At 40.3% G+C, this 17,267-nt stretch overlaps 1 protein-coding gene across 1 annotated transcript in view; it reads left to right on the top strand.

Annotated features, from left to right (window-relative positions):
- The window catches only part of usp10 (ubiquitin specific peptidase 10), a 76,369-nt gene that overhangs the window by 31,657 nt on the left and 27,445 nt on the right, over positions 1–17,267 (top strand). The window contains exons 9-10 of the mRNA XM_043706638.2: positions 3,629–3,728; positions 14,408–14,585. Of these exons, the coding sequence (XP_043562573.1) occupies positions 3,629–3,728; positions 14,408–14,585 (278 nt within the window). The remainder of the gene's footprint in view (positions 1–3,628; positions 3,729–14,407; positions 14,586–17,267) is intronic.

Here is a 17,267-nt window from a genome sequence, read left to right as displayed (position 1 = left end):
ATTTACACAAGTGAAAATGTCAGCAAAGATAACATTTTGTGCACATGGGTTAAATTTGAAATTTGACTTTGGACCAATCCTGCAAATCAGTTACAAGTACTCTTTGTAGAGTACAAGCTAATTTATATTGAAGCCACTCAACCCTCTTTCCAACTTGATATCAATGGTTGTAATGTAACAAGTCCTGCAAATGAAAATCTGAAATAAGATTGAGTTCCTTCACTGTAGACCTCCCTAAGAGTGTGGTAGACAACGCGCAGTGGCCTTCAAACCTTTAATTTTTAAAAACCTTTAGTTGCATTCCTATGAATTTGATAAAGAAGGCTTAGCAGAATAAATTTACTATTATGTTATCTTCTTTGAATTCAGCAGCACAGTTTGTGAGAATTATGATGCTTAGTTTTTCAGAACACACCAAGGCATTTTATCCAGTTTATATGTAGTTCAGACTTAACAATTTCTCACAAAAAGGCAAGCTACAATTTCAGCACTTAGTTGTATGTGCCACTGACCAACATTTTATCTTGAGACCTAATTATCCTAGCACAAGTAAGGAATAAATCACAACAGAGAGAATGCTTTTTCCATGAGATTCATTTCTGTGTTAGGATGGATTTTAGTGTCTACACAAGTGCTTCTAAACTTAGGCCTTGGTGACCTTGTTTTGAGTCTTGAAAATTGTCAAGTAACCCCTAAGTGATAGTGTGAGGGGATTGGTGGGAGACCTGTGGTGACTGTGTTAGAAAGAGAGCTCCATGGCATTCATTGGTGCAACGGAGATCGCATATCCCAAATTTCAGCTCCATACTTCACTTTGGGATCCCTGCCCTCACTTTTAAAAAGCTCTGACTTTTACACCATTTAGTTGTCACTCCAGGTCCTTCATTGCTGTTACATTGCAAACAATACAGAAAGACAAACTTGCATAAAAAACACTGTGTCCATGGCATGTTTCAAAGTGCCTCACAACAAAAGAAGTACGTTGCCGTTGCTTTTGTAATTCATGGAAAGGGAGCAACAAGTTTATACATGGTCAAGTCATACAATTACCAAAATAAAAAAATTCTTGCCATTATGGTTGAGAGAGAAATGTGGGTCGAAACATTGGTAGAATGTGAACATGTTTTGGGAGCAAAAGTTCCTTCAAGCCGACTATGTTATTCAATAATATAATGGCTGATATGAATTTAACTTGAACTGCACATTACTGCTTATCCCTGATAACCTTTTGCACCATTACTTATTAATAATCTGTCTGTCACTGCCTTAAAATAGTGAAACGTTTCTGCCTTTTGAGGAAATGTTTCAAAAATACCCAACTCTTTTGACAGAAGCAAGTTCTCCTCATCTTTACTTAAAAATTAGGCTCACTTGTTTAACACAGTGACCCATGGTTCTATATTTTCCCACCAAAAGATGCATCCTTTTCCCATCCACCTGTTAGGTACCCTCAGGATCTTGTATGTTTCATTTGAGTCATCTCCAACAGATACAAACTGAGTCTGTCCAGCTTTTCCTCATTGGGCAGCCTACCCATTTCAACTATTTATCTAGTAAACCTTCTCTGAACTGCATCCATTACAGTTACATCTTCCTTTAAATAAAGTGATCAGTATAGTGTGTAATAAGCCAGTCTCCTGTCATGCCCAGTATCTTATTTCCTACACTGAGCTTTTATTTTTCCACAATAACCTTTTGTGGCACCTTCTCGGATGACTTCTGAAACGTAGTTTTATACAAACACTGGTTCCCCAGCATGTTACTGCTTCAAACAAACTTGAATAAGTAGGTTAAACCAAATTTCCTTTTCACAAAGCCACAGTTATTTTGCCTGATCACCTTGAATTTATCTAGGCGTCCTCTTATGATGTCTTTAATTATAGCTACTAACATGTGCCCTATACTTGATGCTAAACGAACTGTCATATAATATCCTCCTCTCTATTGCTCCATTCTCTTTGACTAAAGGGGTTGCATTCACTACTTTATGATCTAATGGAACCTTAGCTGAACCCAGGGAATTTTGAAAAATGGAACTAATGTATCAGTTCTCTAACTAGCTACATTTAACACTGTAGGATGAAAGCCATAAGGAGTTGAAGCTGTTCGAACAATTTGCTGGTGCTACTTTGCTGATCATCGTCTCACATTCCTCCCATAGTTTAAATTCCTGATTGACAGCTATTTCTGGGCTGGTTACTTATATCCTCCTATAGTGAAGACTGATGTGAAATAACACTTTAATTTATCTATCACCCCTTCTTTTCCATCATCATTTCCATTGACTTAATTTCTACAGAACTGATGTTCACTTTAACATTGCTTTTTTAAATAGCTGTTGAAGCTATGCTTTGTCCTTTGTTGATTTTAGCTAGCCATTATGTCTTAGGATCTTTTTACATCTACCTATGGGCAAAGACAAAGCCTCCATTTACTCTATCCTACTGAAAGATCTCATCTTCACTAAGCTTGGATTATTTGCCAAGTCTTTGGTGAGGACTCAAAACCATATTTACTTTAGAGTTTCAATTCATAGTGTATGTTTTCATGAATAAACGTAATAACAATTCACTGCTGGGTTTCAATTAAGTCTGGCCATTCCACCAAAAATGACTCATTTAAAATGCCTCTGAAAAATAAAGGATATCATATAAAGCATATCCCCTGGCTTGGTTAAAATGTTCTCTTCAACTGAGGATCCTCTTTCTTACACAGATGACCTGCTCTTAGCAAAGGTACTGTAGTTGTAATCGTATCCATTGTATACACTCTGTACCTATTGCTTGGCTTGTTTTGATCAGATTGTACTCCAGAAATCAGGTTCATAAATAGCTGCACTAACTACAGCCTGCACCATCTGACACACTCATGCTACGTCCTTTTCTGTGTATTCTGGGAGACTGCTAATTTTAGCAAGTTGACTGTAATAAATGTTTAAAAAACATTTCCTTGACAAAACTGTAACATGTTATATTGGAACTGACTGGATTGCTCTACGGTGTGTTGGCATGGGCTCAATGCTTATGATGACTCCATGACAGTATCAAGAGTTCCTGAAAATCCAGTTAAGCTTTCTTTTCTACTTATGTGATATTCTATCGCCAAAGTCTCACTTGAAACAAATATACCAACTGAAGAAGTACATGTCTTTGAATTGGAACATTGTAGGTTTAAGCATTACTCCAGGACTGGAGGACTAAATCAAAGTTGACTGTCCATTGTAGTAATGAACACATGCTGTATGAAATGTTGAATTGAAGCAGTGTTTCTGTGTTCCAATGAGCCATGTGATTGCTGAAGATCTTTAAACTACTCACCTGGCATGGAGCAGTATATTGTCTTGGTCGTACTTCATACCTTTCTCATGAACAGAACTTGAGTTAATTGACCATTCATCTCTTTACTGTTTGTGGGCCTTGATGTGCAAGCTGGCTGCTGCAGTTATACTTGTGTCATTGCTTCAGAAATGAATTAATTTATTCGATAGAAAACTTTGGTGCAATCTGAAAAGTTCTATTTACATTGAGGTAGTAAAATAAACATTTTTTCCTGCTGAAACTTTTTATCTTTTTTTTAGCCTGCTTTTAAAAAATATGTTCTAATTAATAGACCTTATTTTCTCATTTAGGGTCGGCAAGAGGATGCAGAAGAATATCTGGGTTTCATTTTAAATGGTCTTCATGAAGAAATGTTGGCGCTGAAAAAACTGATTACTCCTCAGGATGAAAGTAAGTGATCTTTAATTCCCCATCTCTTCCCAGAATTTTGAATAGTTTCCTGAAATGTGATTGATGTGTATCTTGTAAAGTTGAATGTGCCAAGCCAGTCTTTTAAATGAAGAACCATCATGCCAATGTAATGTTTTTAAGTGATTAAACTGCATACTTGATTTGAACTCCAAAAAGATTCTTGCAATATTATCATGTAAAAAGCAATAACACTGTAGAGTTTAGATTGTATTAATCTCTAGCATTTCAAATATATTGACATTTAAACTCATGCCATACAAATTTAATTATTGACACTTAACACTAAAGCCTTCAAAACTGCTCTAATTATTATTTGAGTCACCAAATAATTTGTCCCAGTAGCTTGGGTGTGCAACATAATTTACATAATCTTTATCCACATCATTATTGACAGTGCTGATAAACGTGACATCACTCTTTAAGTAATTGTCCACTGTATATGTGTTAGAATGAATTAGGAACAAAAATAGGGCAGTCTGGCCCCTTAGCTCTTGCACAATTTGATAAGATTGTGACTGATGTGATAGTGGCCTCTTCTGTCTTCCCACATAGCCTTGCATCTTGACTGGCAATGAAATCAATCTAACTCAGCCTTTATAATATTCACTGACCCTGACTCCACTGCTCTGAGGGAACACCAGCTGGGAGGTATTAAAAAAAGGATAAAAGCAAATTACTGCGGATGCTGGAATCTGAAACCAAAAGAGAAAATGCTGGAAAATCTCAGCAAGTCTGGCAGCATCTGTAAGGAGAGAAAACAGCTGACGTTTTGAGTTTAGACTTGAAACGTCAGCTCTTTTCTCTCCTTACAGATGCTGCCAGACCTGAGATTTTCCAGCATTTTCTCTTTTGGGTGCTGGGAGGCATTGTTGAGTGCACTCAGTATTTCAAGTTTTGAAACATTTTTGCCAATATTGGGAGCAAGGTCAATCTATGTATCTGTTACTCATTACAAATGAAGTACTCATTTTTATTTCTACCTTTTTCTCTATATTTTATTTTTCACTTTCCAACATACAATTGTTCTGCACTTTCTGGATATTTTGCTTGAGAGGTTTAGTTACCCACACATTTGAGGCTAAGCAGTATTTAAGACTGCAACGGTTAGTTACTATGCTGATGTTGGGTGCTCTCTCTCAAAGCAGGAGAGTTTTGTGGTTCTATTAAACTTGAGTGATATGCTGTGAAATTTGTATTTGCTTCATGACTACGAAGTTGTGCTTTTTTGAATCTTGTGCCCCTTCTGCTTAGACTTGAATTCTAAAATATTGCCCATCTTTACTTTGAGGGCCTAAATTTGGATGGTTTCATGGGTGGTGATGTGGCTATTTTGCCCATGTTAACCCATTCTTAACCATTTTTCTTAATCACATTCACCATTTTTCTCTATTTGAACCTGAGCTGCCTATTTGTTCTTTTTATGATAGATCATTTGGTGCACTTTAGCAACGTTGACTGGATAAATGGTTGCCATTGGAATTGTCAGAGAACTAATACAGGTAGACAACCCTTTATCTGAAATCCAAAAAGCTCCAAAGTTCGAAGGTTTTCTTTTGTGAACTTTTTTTTCTTATTAACAAGGTTGTTTGGCATGCAAATAGTTAGCCCAAGTTGACACCCACTCAACGTATGTCACTTAGGTGCGACGTGTGGGTGTGTGGCCCTTCACAGGCAAGCCTCAATTCTCTCTCAAGGCCTGTTTTACTAAGTGAGTCATGCTGCTCCAGTAAGGTTTTTAAACATTTCACCATCAAGCTGTCACTTATTCTGAAATTCAAAAAAATTCTGACTTCTGGAAACCAGCTGGTCCCAAGCATTTCGGGTAAAGGATTGTGCGCCTGTATTAAGATTTCCGTACATGCCTTTAAATGAATGGACCTGATTAACTACAATAATTAATTTATTATTATGACATGGTTTGATCCCTGATATTCTAGGATCAACTTTTGTAAAAGAAAAAAAATGTTTTTTAAGCCTAAAAGTCATGGATTGACTTAACATAAGCCTTTTATGCATATACTTGGTGGTTTCTTGAGGTGTTACACTATTAGTCAGGTGGTAGGTTAGTTCAGTTGACTGGATGCTGGCTTGTGATGCAAAGAAATGCGAACTGTGTGGGTTAAATTACTACACTGGCTGAGGTTATCATGAAGGATTTGCCTTCTCAACTACTTCAGTCGCCTGGGATGTGGTGACCCCCAAGTTAAAGCAGCACCAGTCGTGTATCAAGGGAGAAACTCTATGATCCAGTAGGACAATCAGGACTTTACCTTTAGGGGCTTACAGTATTTTCAAGATTGCTGAATCTAGATAATTTATAATGTAATTACCATATCCATTGTATTTTACACCAAATTTTTATTGAAACATTTATTCTCTTTTTGACTAACTCCTGTATGATCATGTTCGAAGTTCAAGTGAAGAATGCTCGGTATTGGTAATCCTTCGGATCATGAAGAGTAGAAAGGCGTATGATCATGTGATGATTCCAAAATAAATTATTACTCATGCAATATATAGAAAGATATTTTTGCTCATAAAATCCATGAAACAAATCCTTTATATCGAAGACTTCTCTGATATAGCAGTGCTGAGAATTTTTACAACTGCCACACAATGTCACTTACTTTTAAAACTCGCGTCTGCTATTGACCGTCAGACATTTCCAGTCATGTGGTATTTTGCACCATTGCACAAAGAAATTATAACTTCAGTTGAAATGCTTTAGGTTTGAGTTTTTGCAATACAGTTGATAGTCAGAATGTTTATTGGCAAATTACCTATGCTTTGTAAAACAATTAAATGTCACTGATTTAAATTTTTCTTAGCCTGTTTATTTTTATAAATTTTTTTGTCATCAGTTTTTGTGACTGGACGTTATATCCTGTTCTTTTATTTCAATCTTTGAATTTATTACTTACACATAGTGATTCTGAAATTGGTTTGTGCAGAGAATGAAAGAACTGACATTTATGTAATGCCCCATGTGCTCAGATAATCACAGCAATTCATATCCATTTAATTGCTTTTGAATTGTAAGCAGTAATATTTAAACAAACAAAGCAATCAGTGTGAAAGTAAGTGTAGTGAGTGATTTAGATGCTGTTTTTACTTGATGGCTATATCATGGAATGAAATTTATATATCGTGACACTGTCAAAAAAAGAAACAAAACCATTTTGAAAGATTTGAAGAGCTTGCATGGAAAAGAATATTATTATATCCTTAAATCATATGCAATTTCAAAATGACGAATTATTGACAGCCTTAAATGCACTGTGCCAAAACATGACTTTAAATACTGTGGATACACATGTCAGCATGAAGTGGCAGCTCCCTTCCTTTATTCCAGAGATGGTTATCCTGAGCAGCAAAGAAACTAGTAAAGAGAAGACCATTTAAGATCTATCTTCCCACAGACTCAGCAGCCATTGATATGCTTGAACTAGCCTGTCAAATCACCTGAATCAAAGAAAGTGGACAGTCGAGAATGGCCTTTTTTGTCAAGACATGTCCATACATCTGCAGGGTTCTTTGGAGGTTTCTCTCTCCACCTTTCCCTCAGCACCTGATGGTGGGTCTACCTCTTTGAGGAGTTTTGGGAAATGAATATGAATGACTTCATAGGCTTTCTCTCTGCTCTTCTAAAGGTTGATTGACTGTCTTGAGTGATTTGTCTTTCTGCAGACGCATTGGTTACTCATAAAATGATTTTGTTTTTATTAGTTCATGAGATACAAGTATAGCAAGGGTATACAAGAGCAGCATTTATTGTCTCATCCTGCGGCTCTGAGGGTGTTGGTGACCTGCCTACAACCACTGAAACCACTGAAATCTATGCGTAGGAACTCTCATAGAGCAGTTTGTTATGAGGCTTTTAAAAATTTTGCTCAGCAAAAATGAAAAGTCAATATATTTTCAAGACAGGCAGATGTGATTTGAGGACCTTGTGGTTGATGGTGTTTTCATATTGGTTGCAGGCTTTGGAAATGGTCTTAAAGAAGCTTTGTCTGATATCTGCAGTCAACTTTGTATGTAATACACATGGCAGTTATGGTGGTCAGAAATGGAGGGAGTGAATGCTTAAGGAGTGTCTGATTAAGTGGGCTGAATTAACCTAGATGGTATCAGGCTGCTTGAATGCTGTTGTAACTGCACACATGCAGGGAGGTGGAGATTATTCTATCATGCTCTTGTAACTGTCCAGTCAAGTACGATGACATGATAATTGATAAAGTCATTGAGGCACCTGAAGATGGTTGGATCAGGCCACTACTCTGAGGAGCTCCTGCAGAGGTGGCTGACTGCCAACAACCCTAAGCATCTTTCTGCTAGCTATGACTCAAAGCAGCAAGTAATGCTATTCCTTAATCGCATCATCTCCAGTTTGTTTGGTCCTTGATGCCACACAATCAAATGCTGTCTTAATGTCTATCATTGGCACTCACTATCACATCCCTTCTGGAGATCAGTTTGTGAGATATTGTATTCTACGTCCCTTCATTAACCTACTCACAAGTGCTTTATATTTCCCACTCTCAAGCCCTTCGTGTTTATTCATTCATAACTCCTTTGCTAGCCCACTCACAAACCAACATCATGTTCCCTTTTCATTCATTCATAACTCCTTACTATAACACTGTTTCATTCATTTATTTGATAAACTATGGTTCTGTAGTATATTTTGGAATGAAATTAAAGCAATACTTCCAAACCCATTACTGTTCCTTTGTATGTTCATCCCGTATCAGACCTGTTTACATCAAAAGCTACATCTGAATAAATATCAAAGACTATTAACCTATTCAGAACAATACCTTCCTTGCCGTCATGTCTCCATGACCTATCCAAAGCTATGGAAATATTATAACATTACTCCGCTCTTAGCAACCGTCTCTTGGACCTGAATAGATATACAGAACAACAAACATTTTCCCCAATTAGTGTGTACTTGTTAAATACCTTCTAACTGGCCCATTACCCCTTTAAGAAACTAACTGTGAAAACAGCGCTTTGTAAAATGCATGAATGAGTGAAACTCACACTGGCAAATAGTAAACAAATCTCTCAACCCAGCTGCAGTAATCAGTTTAATATCCTTTATTCTTTTGTTAAGTACAGGTACAATTTTTGAGCATATAAGCATAGTATTTTTTAAAAAGGCAAAGGAGCTAACACCTCTTAATTATGCAAGCAGACTGGATAGACAAACTTAATCCTATCATATGTAGCAGCCAGCACTTAGCACATGTTTTAACTATCTCCTGTCTCCCAAGATAGAAACCCCTCAAACCATTGTGTACTATAGATAAAGCAATGTAACGCCATTGTAGTGGAATTTTAATATATGTATAAAGAGGCTGTTGTAAGAATTGTATTTTGGGATTCTATTGTTGCCTTGAACTTGTGGTTGCTGAAGACTGAGGTTATTTTCACCACACAGCGATTTTGGTCGTTATTTCAACACGATCCCACATGTTTGGGCCAAAGCTGTAATGAGGTCAGGAGCTGAGTGGCTGTGAAGACCCCAAATGACCATCGGTGAATAGCTTATTGCTAAGCAAGGGCTGCTTGATAGCACTGGTGTCAGCAACTTCCAATGCTTTGACTGGGATGAGGTTGTGTGGGACTGCTAAATTTGTCATGGAACTACCATAAGCCATGATAGGATTTGCACTACAAGACTGATTTCCCAAACTGTCATCACAATAGGGTGCCGACCCGATGAGCAAGTTGATGGCTCCAGCTATTTGTTATTATCAGGGATTAAGTGTTTAAGGGGTTCAGTACTTGAGTAAAATGTTTGTTTTGACAGATACTAAATTTTTGCAACTTTATTTTTTGTCAGCATGCAGCCTGAGGTATGCCCATGACAAATACTGTGAGCCTCATTCCTGATGAAGGGCTTTTGCACAAAACTTCTATTTTCCTGCTCTTCGGATGCTGCCTGACCAGCTGTGCTTTTCCAGCACCACTGTAGCATTGACTGCATACAGTGAGAGTTGACTTGGAGAGGAAAGAAGATATGAGTTGCTACTAAGTTAGCATAATGGCTTTAAAGGGCGAGGGGTGTATTTGGGAGTATGAAGCTTTGTTGGAGATGGGCATATATTTGTCTGGGGCATAATCAGGAGTCACATGACACCAAATTCTAGTCCAACAGGTTTATTTGCAATCACAAACTTTCTTAGTGCTGTTTCTTCATCAGGTGAAGTGGAGGGAAGTGCAGAGGCACAAAATCAATAGGATGAGAGATAATTGCAATTCCAGGTAATTGAGTGTTAAAAGATAGTACAAATGGTGTAAGTGAAATGTCAACAGGCTGAATGACAAGTCTTTGCACATACTCAAGTGTCAAATGGTGAGAGTAAATTGGCAACAGCTAAACAGCAAGTGAAGAGATAATGTCTAATCTGATTAATTGAGACAGAGAGGTAATTAAAATAATAAGAATAAGATGATTCGGAGATGCCGGTGTTGGACTGGGGTGTACAAAGTTAAAAATAAGATGGTGTGAGAGACAAACCAAATGGCTGGAATAACATACGTATTAGAGTTGCATGACATAAGGGGTCTAACCAAAGTAATCCAAAACTGTACAAACTAATTCAGGTAGAGATGACAAGTTATCAAGGTGATGGTGTCAAAACAGAACAGAAGGAAGATTTTAGTGATATAGAACAGTGTGGTGGGGTTACGTGTAGCGTGACATGAACCCAAGATCATGGTTGAGGCTGTTCTCATGGGTACCGAACCTGGCTATCAGTTTCTGCTCGGTGATTCCATATTGTTGTGTATCTCGAAGGTCCTCTTGGAGAATGCTTACCTGAAGATTGGAGGTGAATATCCTTAGCCACTGAGATGTTCCCCATCTGGAAGGGAACATTCCTGCCTGGTGATTTGGTTTATCTCTAGCACACTCTTATTTTTGATTTTTGCCTTAATTAATTGGATCATACATCATCCCTTCACTTACTATTCAGCTGTAGACACTTTACTTACACTAGATACTCTTTATCACCTGCAAAGACCAGTGGTTAGCACTGCTGCCTCACAGCGCCAGAAACCCGGGTTCAATTCCCGACTCAGGCGGCTGACTGTGTGGAGTTTGCACGTTCTCCCTGTGTCTGCGTGGGTTTCCTCCGGATGCTCCGGTTTCCTCCCACAGTCACAAAGATGTGCAGGTCAGGTGAATTGGTCATGCTAAATTGCCCGTAGTGTTAGGTAAAAAGGGTAAATGTAGGGGAATGGGTGGGTTGCGCTTCGGCAGGTCGGTGTGGACTTGTTGGGCCGAAGGGCCTGTTTCCACACTGTAAGTAATCTAATCTTAAAAAAAAAAGACTTTTGTACTATCATTTGACTCTCTCAATTATCTGGAATTATCTTGCAATTATGTCTTTGCCTATAAGCTCTGTGCCTGTGTGCGCTTCTCTCCACTTCACCTGATGAAGGAGCAGTGCTCTGAAAGCTTGTGATTTCAAATAAGCCTGTTGGACTATAACCAGGTGCCGTGTGACTTCTGATTATTTCCACCCCAGTCCAACGCTGGCACATCCACAGCTTGTCTGGGGCATGTGGGACCCTCTGGGGTAATTGGATGAGCAAAGGCTAGCCTGGAGTATGAGAGAGGCATGGGAGTGGATATTGGTCTTTAATTGGCATTGATCGGGCATGAAGAATAAGGAAATGAGTCCAGGAAAGAAGTTTTGTGTTTAATTTTTATTTTTATTTTCAAGCTTTCAAGCACTTGCTGGAATCCACAGGTCGAACTACCATCCTTCTCTACTATTTCCCAAATCGCCCAACCTGACTGCCATTCCAGCCCACCTCCTTGAACCAGATTTGAAGAATGTAGCCATTCATTTTTAAAGATAGAGTTCTTGGAACAAGGATTTCTGCTGCCTGCTTTCTGCCTGTAAAGTACAGGCTATTTTGCCACTCTAAAGTCAGTAAATAGCAATTTAACCATAAAGAAAGTTGTCTGCCAAAATGTGGAGAAATACCTTCCATAATACATTAGCATTATTCTAGTATTTGTTTCCCCACACCCAGAGGTTTAAAAAAAACTTCTTTAACTGTAGTTTAAGCTTTTTGTTGAATACTTGTTCATACGTAGCACTGATTTTTTTTTTTAAACATGTCTTTTGCATGTCATGAAAATACCAACTTTAATCAGCAGGTATGTGTGTAATTTCTTGGGAGTTTCAAGCTAGTTTTCTGTGTCACTTTTAATCAAGAATCATTCAAAGATTTTTAAAACCCTTTTAATAGAATAAGAAATATGTCAGAAAAAGCCGTATGGCTTCTCTAGGCTACTTCAGCATTCCACAGGCCAATGGTCGATTTTCAACCATAGCTTAAATTTAGGAATAATGTACTTTGTTACGAGAATGATAATCAGAGGCAAGCATTGATAGAAGTATTCATGAGTTCAAATTCCATTGTAGTAGGTGTACAGTTTAAATTTTCTTGCTAAAAAGAATCTGGAATTAAGTAAGTGAGCGTAAGTAATGGTGACCGTGAAACTACAAGGATGGCAGTAAAAATCTATTAGCTAATGCCCTTCAGGAATGGAAGTGGTCTTTACCTGTTGTTACCTACATGTGGTTTCAGACCCTCCACTGTGAAATACCCAGCAAGCCACTTGGTTATATCTAAGTTATACATGAATTAAGAATAATATGAAGTGAAGCATCTAACATCAACCTAAACAGTGGACACACTAGGTCGAGAGCGTAGTGCTGGGAAAGCACAGCATATCAGGCAGCATCTAAGGAGCAGGAGAATCAACGTTTTGGGCATAAAACCTTCATCAGGAAAGACTCTAAGTGGACACACTAAGACATATGAAGCCCAGTCCACCCTGCAAAGGCATCCTCACTAATATTTTATTCAATAAATCTGAAAGATTTGGGAAATCTGTCCCACAGAATAGCAAGATAACTATCTATTATCATACCAATAGAACCATATCTTTTATCCACCATCTCAGATTCCTCCTTCTACCTCCCATATTACCCATGAGGACAGCCTCAACCATGATCCTGGGTTCATGTTGTGCTACATGTAACCCCATCACATTGTTCTGTATCACTAAAATCTTGCTTACTGTTCTGTTTTGACGCCATCACCTTGACAACTTGTTAGCAAGATACCAATCAGATATCATAACAACAGAACCATATATTTTATCCACCATCTCAGATTCCTCCTCCTCCCTTCCTCAGTATGTTCTGTTCAATTAGTGAGACAGACTTATTGGAGACGGAGGCAGCATAACGGTTTATAGAAGGGAGAGTGTTGCCTGGGATCCTCAAAATTTGTTCTGGATGTTACGAAGTCTCAATCAGATAAAAGTTGAACAGGATAATTTCCTACTGATTACTATCAATTACCCTCTTTAAGCTGCAGTACGTCAAATCCGTATTGTTCCATGTTGAACGTCGTATAGAGAAAGGACTGAGGATAGCGAGTACAGAATGTATGCTGAAGAGGGGAGAACTTCATTGTCCATCATGAAGAATGGCTCAACATGATATGCTAAGTGCTACCAGATTGGCTTTGCAGTACATGGTGAGAGAATGGAGGAAAAGTTGTTCTCCACTGTTGTCCAATTACAAATATAGTCCATGATAGTATTGGTAGCATTGGCTAGCTGCCAGACTTTTCAAGGTCATACTTGCATGCTTCTCTCCATATCGTACTCCGTGTGCTAACTTAGATTTGGTTCTGAATCATTCTAGCAGCTCAAAGCTGAGCGTTCATAATCCTCTAAAACCATTGGCAGCAGAACTGTATATTACTATTACTGTAACCTTGGGGTGCAACATCATTCCTTACAAGCCAGCGGATCAGCACTGCTTCATTGAGGAGTGTGAGTGACTGTGCAGGAGAAACACCATCAGGAGTACCTGAAAATGAAGTGAAACCTCATGAAACTAAACCATACATCAGGATGTTGTGCTAAACAGCAGAATTAATATACTTTAGACAAATTAACGGATTTCCCAACTAACAGGTCAAAGCTCTGCAGTCATGTCACATCCCGTTGTGATTGGTGGCAGACAATTAAACAATCAACTGGGCAAAAGAGTTCATCAATATTGCCACCGTAAACAATAGTTGAGTCCAGCAAATGTGCAACAGTATTTAATCAGGAGTTCCAAATTGACTCATCTTGGTCATCTCCTGAGGTCGCACCATTCTATAAGGCCATCCCTTTGTCAATTTAGTTTGCTCTGTGCAGGCCAGGAAACCGTGATCTGTAGAAGATATATCAAAGGCTGCTGGTCCTGACAATATACTAGCTATAGTGCCAAAGACACTTACTGTGGAACTAGCCGTGTCCTTCGTCTAGGAATTCTAACATAGTTATAACATTGGTATTTCTCAACACCTGTGGACAATTGTAGAAGTAAATCCTTTCCACCAAGCAGGACAAATCCAATCTAGGCAGTTATCATCTCAAACCTACAGATAAATGTGGAGGTACTTGCTTTCATGGTGAGAATTTGAGCCCAAGTGTGCTTCTGACATGTGTAAAGCAAAGAAGTGACTTTTTTTTTCAAAATTCCTATCACCACAGTTGCTGGCATATACTGAATGTAGTCAGTAAACAGCTGGTGAGGTTTATCTTGTTTTTTTTATGCTTACTTTAGGAAATGTTGTTTCAAATGGACCTGATTTGCAACAAGGTGTTGAAGAAGACTTGGAGGAGCAAAGTGAAGGCAGTGAGGATGAATGGGAACAAGTAGGACCCCGAAATAAAACATCTGTTACTCGGCAGTCTGACTTCATTCGAACCCCTATCACTGATGTCTTTGGTGGGCACATCAGGTAGTGTATGCTCTGAACTTTCATTTATGAATGACCTATATTAATTGTTTGATACTTTTACTGCAAATTTAATGATTTTTGTGACTTGTCCATGTACTGTTTAAAATTAAGGGAGTTCCCCATTTAAGAAAGAAGAATTGTCTTCTGTTGGAGAATCAGAAGTATTTGGATCTCTCTGCAGTAGAAGGGAGGTTATTGAATAATTTTGAAGGCAGAAATAGGTAGACTCTTAATTAATAAGAGAATGAAAGCTTATTGAGGATCGGCTAAAATGTGAAGTTGAGATTTCAATCAGATCACAAGCTAGAGGGGCCAAATGACTGTCCTTCCAGTTTCTTTTTAGATAAGTGTGAGGTGTTGCATTTTGGAAAGACAAATTAGGCAGGACTTGTACAATTGTAAGATCTTGAGGAGTACTGATGAACACAGAGAACCAAGGGTGCAGGTTTGTAGTTCCTTGAAGTTGGAGTCACAGGTAAAGAGAGTGATGAAAGCATTTGGTACGCTTGCTTTTATTGGTCAGTGCATTGAGTATAGGATTGGACATCATGTTGTGGCTGTATAGGACATTGGTTCGGCCACTTTTGGACTACTGCATTCAATATTGTCTCCCTGCTGTAAGAGAGATACTGTTAAACTTGAAAGGGTGCAGAAAAGATTTACAAGAATGTTATCGGGTTGGAGGGTTTGAGCTATAGGGAGAGGCTGAAATAGGCAGGGACCTATTTTCCTGGAGCATCGGAGATGGAAGTGTGACCTTGTATAGTTTTATAAAATCATGAGGAGCATGAGTAGGGTGAACAGCCAAGGGTTTTTCCCCCAGGGTAGAGAAGTCCAGAATTAGAGGGTACAGGTTTAAGGTGAGAGGGGGAAAGATTTAGAAGGGACCAATGGGGCAACTTTTTCTCTTACAGCGTGGTGGTTTGTGTATGGAATGACCTGCCAGAGGAAGTGGTGGAGGCTGATACAATTAGGACACTTTAAAGGCATTTGGATGGGTATACAGATAGTTCTTTAACACTATGGTTGCCTTCTTGTGTAACCCTATGTTATAATAGCACATGAGATCAAGTGCTTAGTATTGGCAATGTAATCATAGCCAACACATGCTCAAAATGTTCATGCCTTAGAAACAATGTCCAGCAACAGACCTCCCTCCGGATCCTCCGCTCCACACTTGCAGCCATGCGCCGCTACCTACATTCCCTGCAATTAGACCTACCCCAGCTCAGGACAACACTCTCACAGACCTGTAAAGGACCTCTACTGTTCTTCATCCACAGAAGAATCCATACACTAAACAAACATTTCTTCCTAGCCATATCGGAAATTAAAGACAGTAAGTACCAAAACCTTTCATGTACTTACCCCCACACTCTGGGTTCCTCAACTGTTCCAGAATCTTCCATCGGCCTCCGAAATCCATCCGGCGCCATTAACCACGCGGCTGCTACAGCGCCTGCGGCAACAACCGCCACCGCGGACCATGATGTCACTTCCGCCCCCACCGACCTCGCAGCGTCCGCGATCGCCGCCCAGACAACCGTCTACACGATCGCCAGGAAGACCATCGCCGACAAATTCGCGGCCTCCGCGGCTATCGGGAATAACACTGTCGCCACAGCCACTTCCGCCCCCTGGGTTGCCGTCGCCGCAGCCACTTCTGCCCCCAGTGACATCACTAACCTGCACGACCAAAACCCCGCATGTGTCTCCGCCTCCACGCCGATCTCAGTCACCACGCCGATCTCAGTCACCCCGCTTAATTCCACCCCCACGCCGATCTGTCACCATGCCTAATCCTGCCCCCACGTCTCCGTGACCGTGCCCAACTCCGCCCCCACGCCGATCACCGTACCTGCCCCCATGCCTAACCCCGCCCCCATTCCCAGCTCCAGCCCCACACCAGGTCCTAGCTCCCAGCCCTGCCGTGTTTTCACCATCCCTCCAGAACTATCCCTCTCTGAGGATGAAAGATCAGTCCTCAGCAGAGGCCTCACCTTCATTCCGCTATGCTCTCGGATCAATGAGTTCAACATGCGGCGTGACATCGAACAATTCTTCCGCCGCCTTCGCCTCCGTGCCTACTTCTTCAACCAAGATTCTCGCCCACTCTGACGACCCCTTCTCCCGCCTCCAACACATCCCATCCACCTGGACACCCCATGCTGGCCTCTTACCCGCCCTCAATCTCATCATAGCCAACTGCCGCCGCGACATTAACCGCCTCAACTTCTCCACCCCTGTCACCCACTCCAACCTCACCCTCGGAACGTGCAGCCCTCCACTCCCTCCGTTCCAACCCCAACCTCACTATCAAACCAGCAGACAAGGGAGGCGCGGTAGTAGTTTGGCGCACCGACCTTTACACCACTGAGGCTAAACGCCAGCTCGCGGACACCTCCTCCTACTGCCCCCTTGACCATGACCCCACCTCCCACTACCAAACCATCCTCTCCCAGACCATCCATAAACTCATCACCTCAGGGGATCTCCCATCCACCGCCTCCAACCTCATAGTCCCACAACTCTGCACCGCCCGTTTCTACCTCCTGCCCAAAATCCACAAACCTGACTGCCCCGGCCGACCCATTGTCTCAGCCTGCTCCTGGCCCACCGAACTCATCTCTGCATACCTCGACACGGTCCTGTCCCCCTTAGTCCAAGAACTCCCCACCTACG

Source organism: Chiloscyllium plagiosum, unplaced genomic scaffold, assembly GCF_037043375.1.
Source record: "Chiloscyllium plagiosum isolate Xiang-an unplaced genomic scaffold, Cpla_swu_hap1 HiC_scaffold_17, whole genome shotgun sequence".
Taxonomy (NCBI): domain Eukaryota; kingdom Metazoa; phylum Chordata; class Chondrichthyes; order Orectolobiformes; family Hemiscylliidae; genus Chiloscyllium; species Chiloscyllium plagiosum.
The sequence above is the reverse complement of the archived record's forward strand: the minus strand, read 5'-3'. Positions and strand labels throughout refer to the sequence as shown.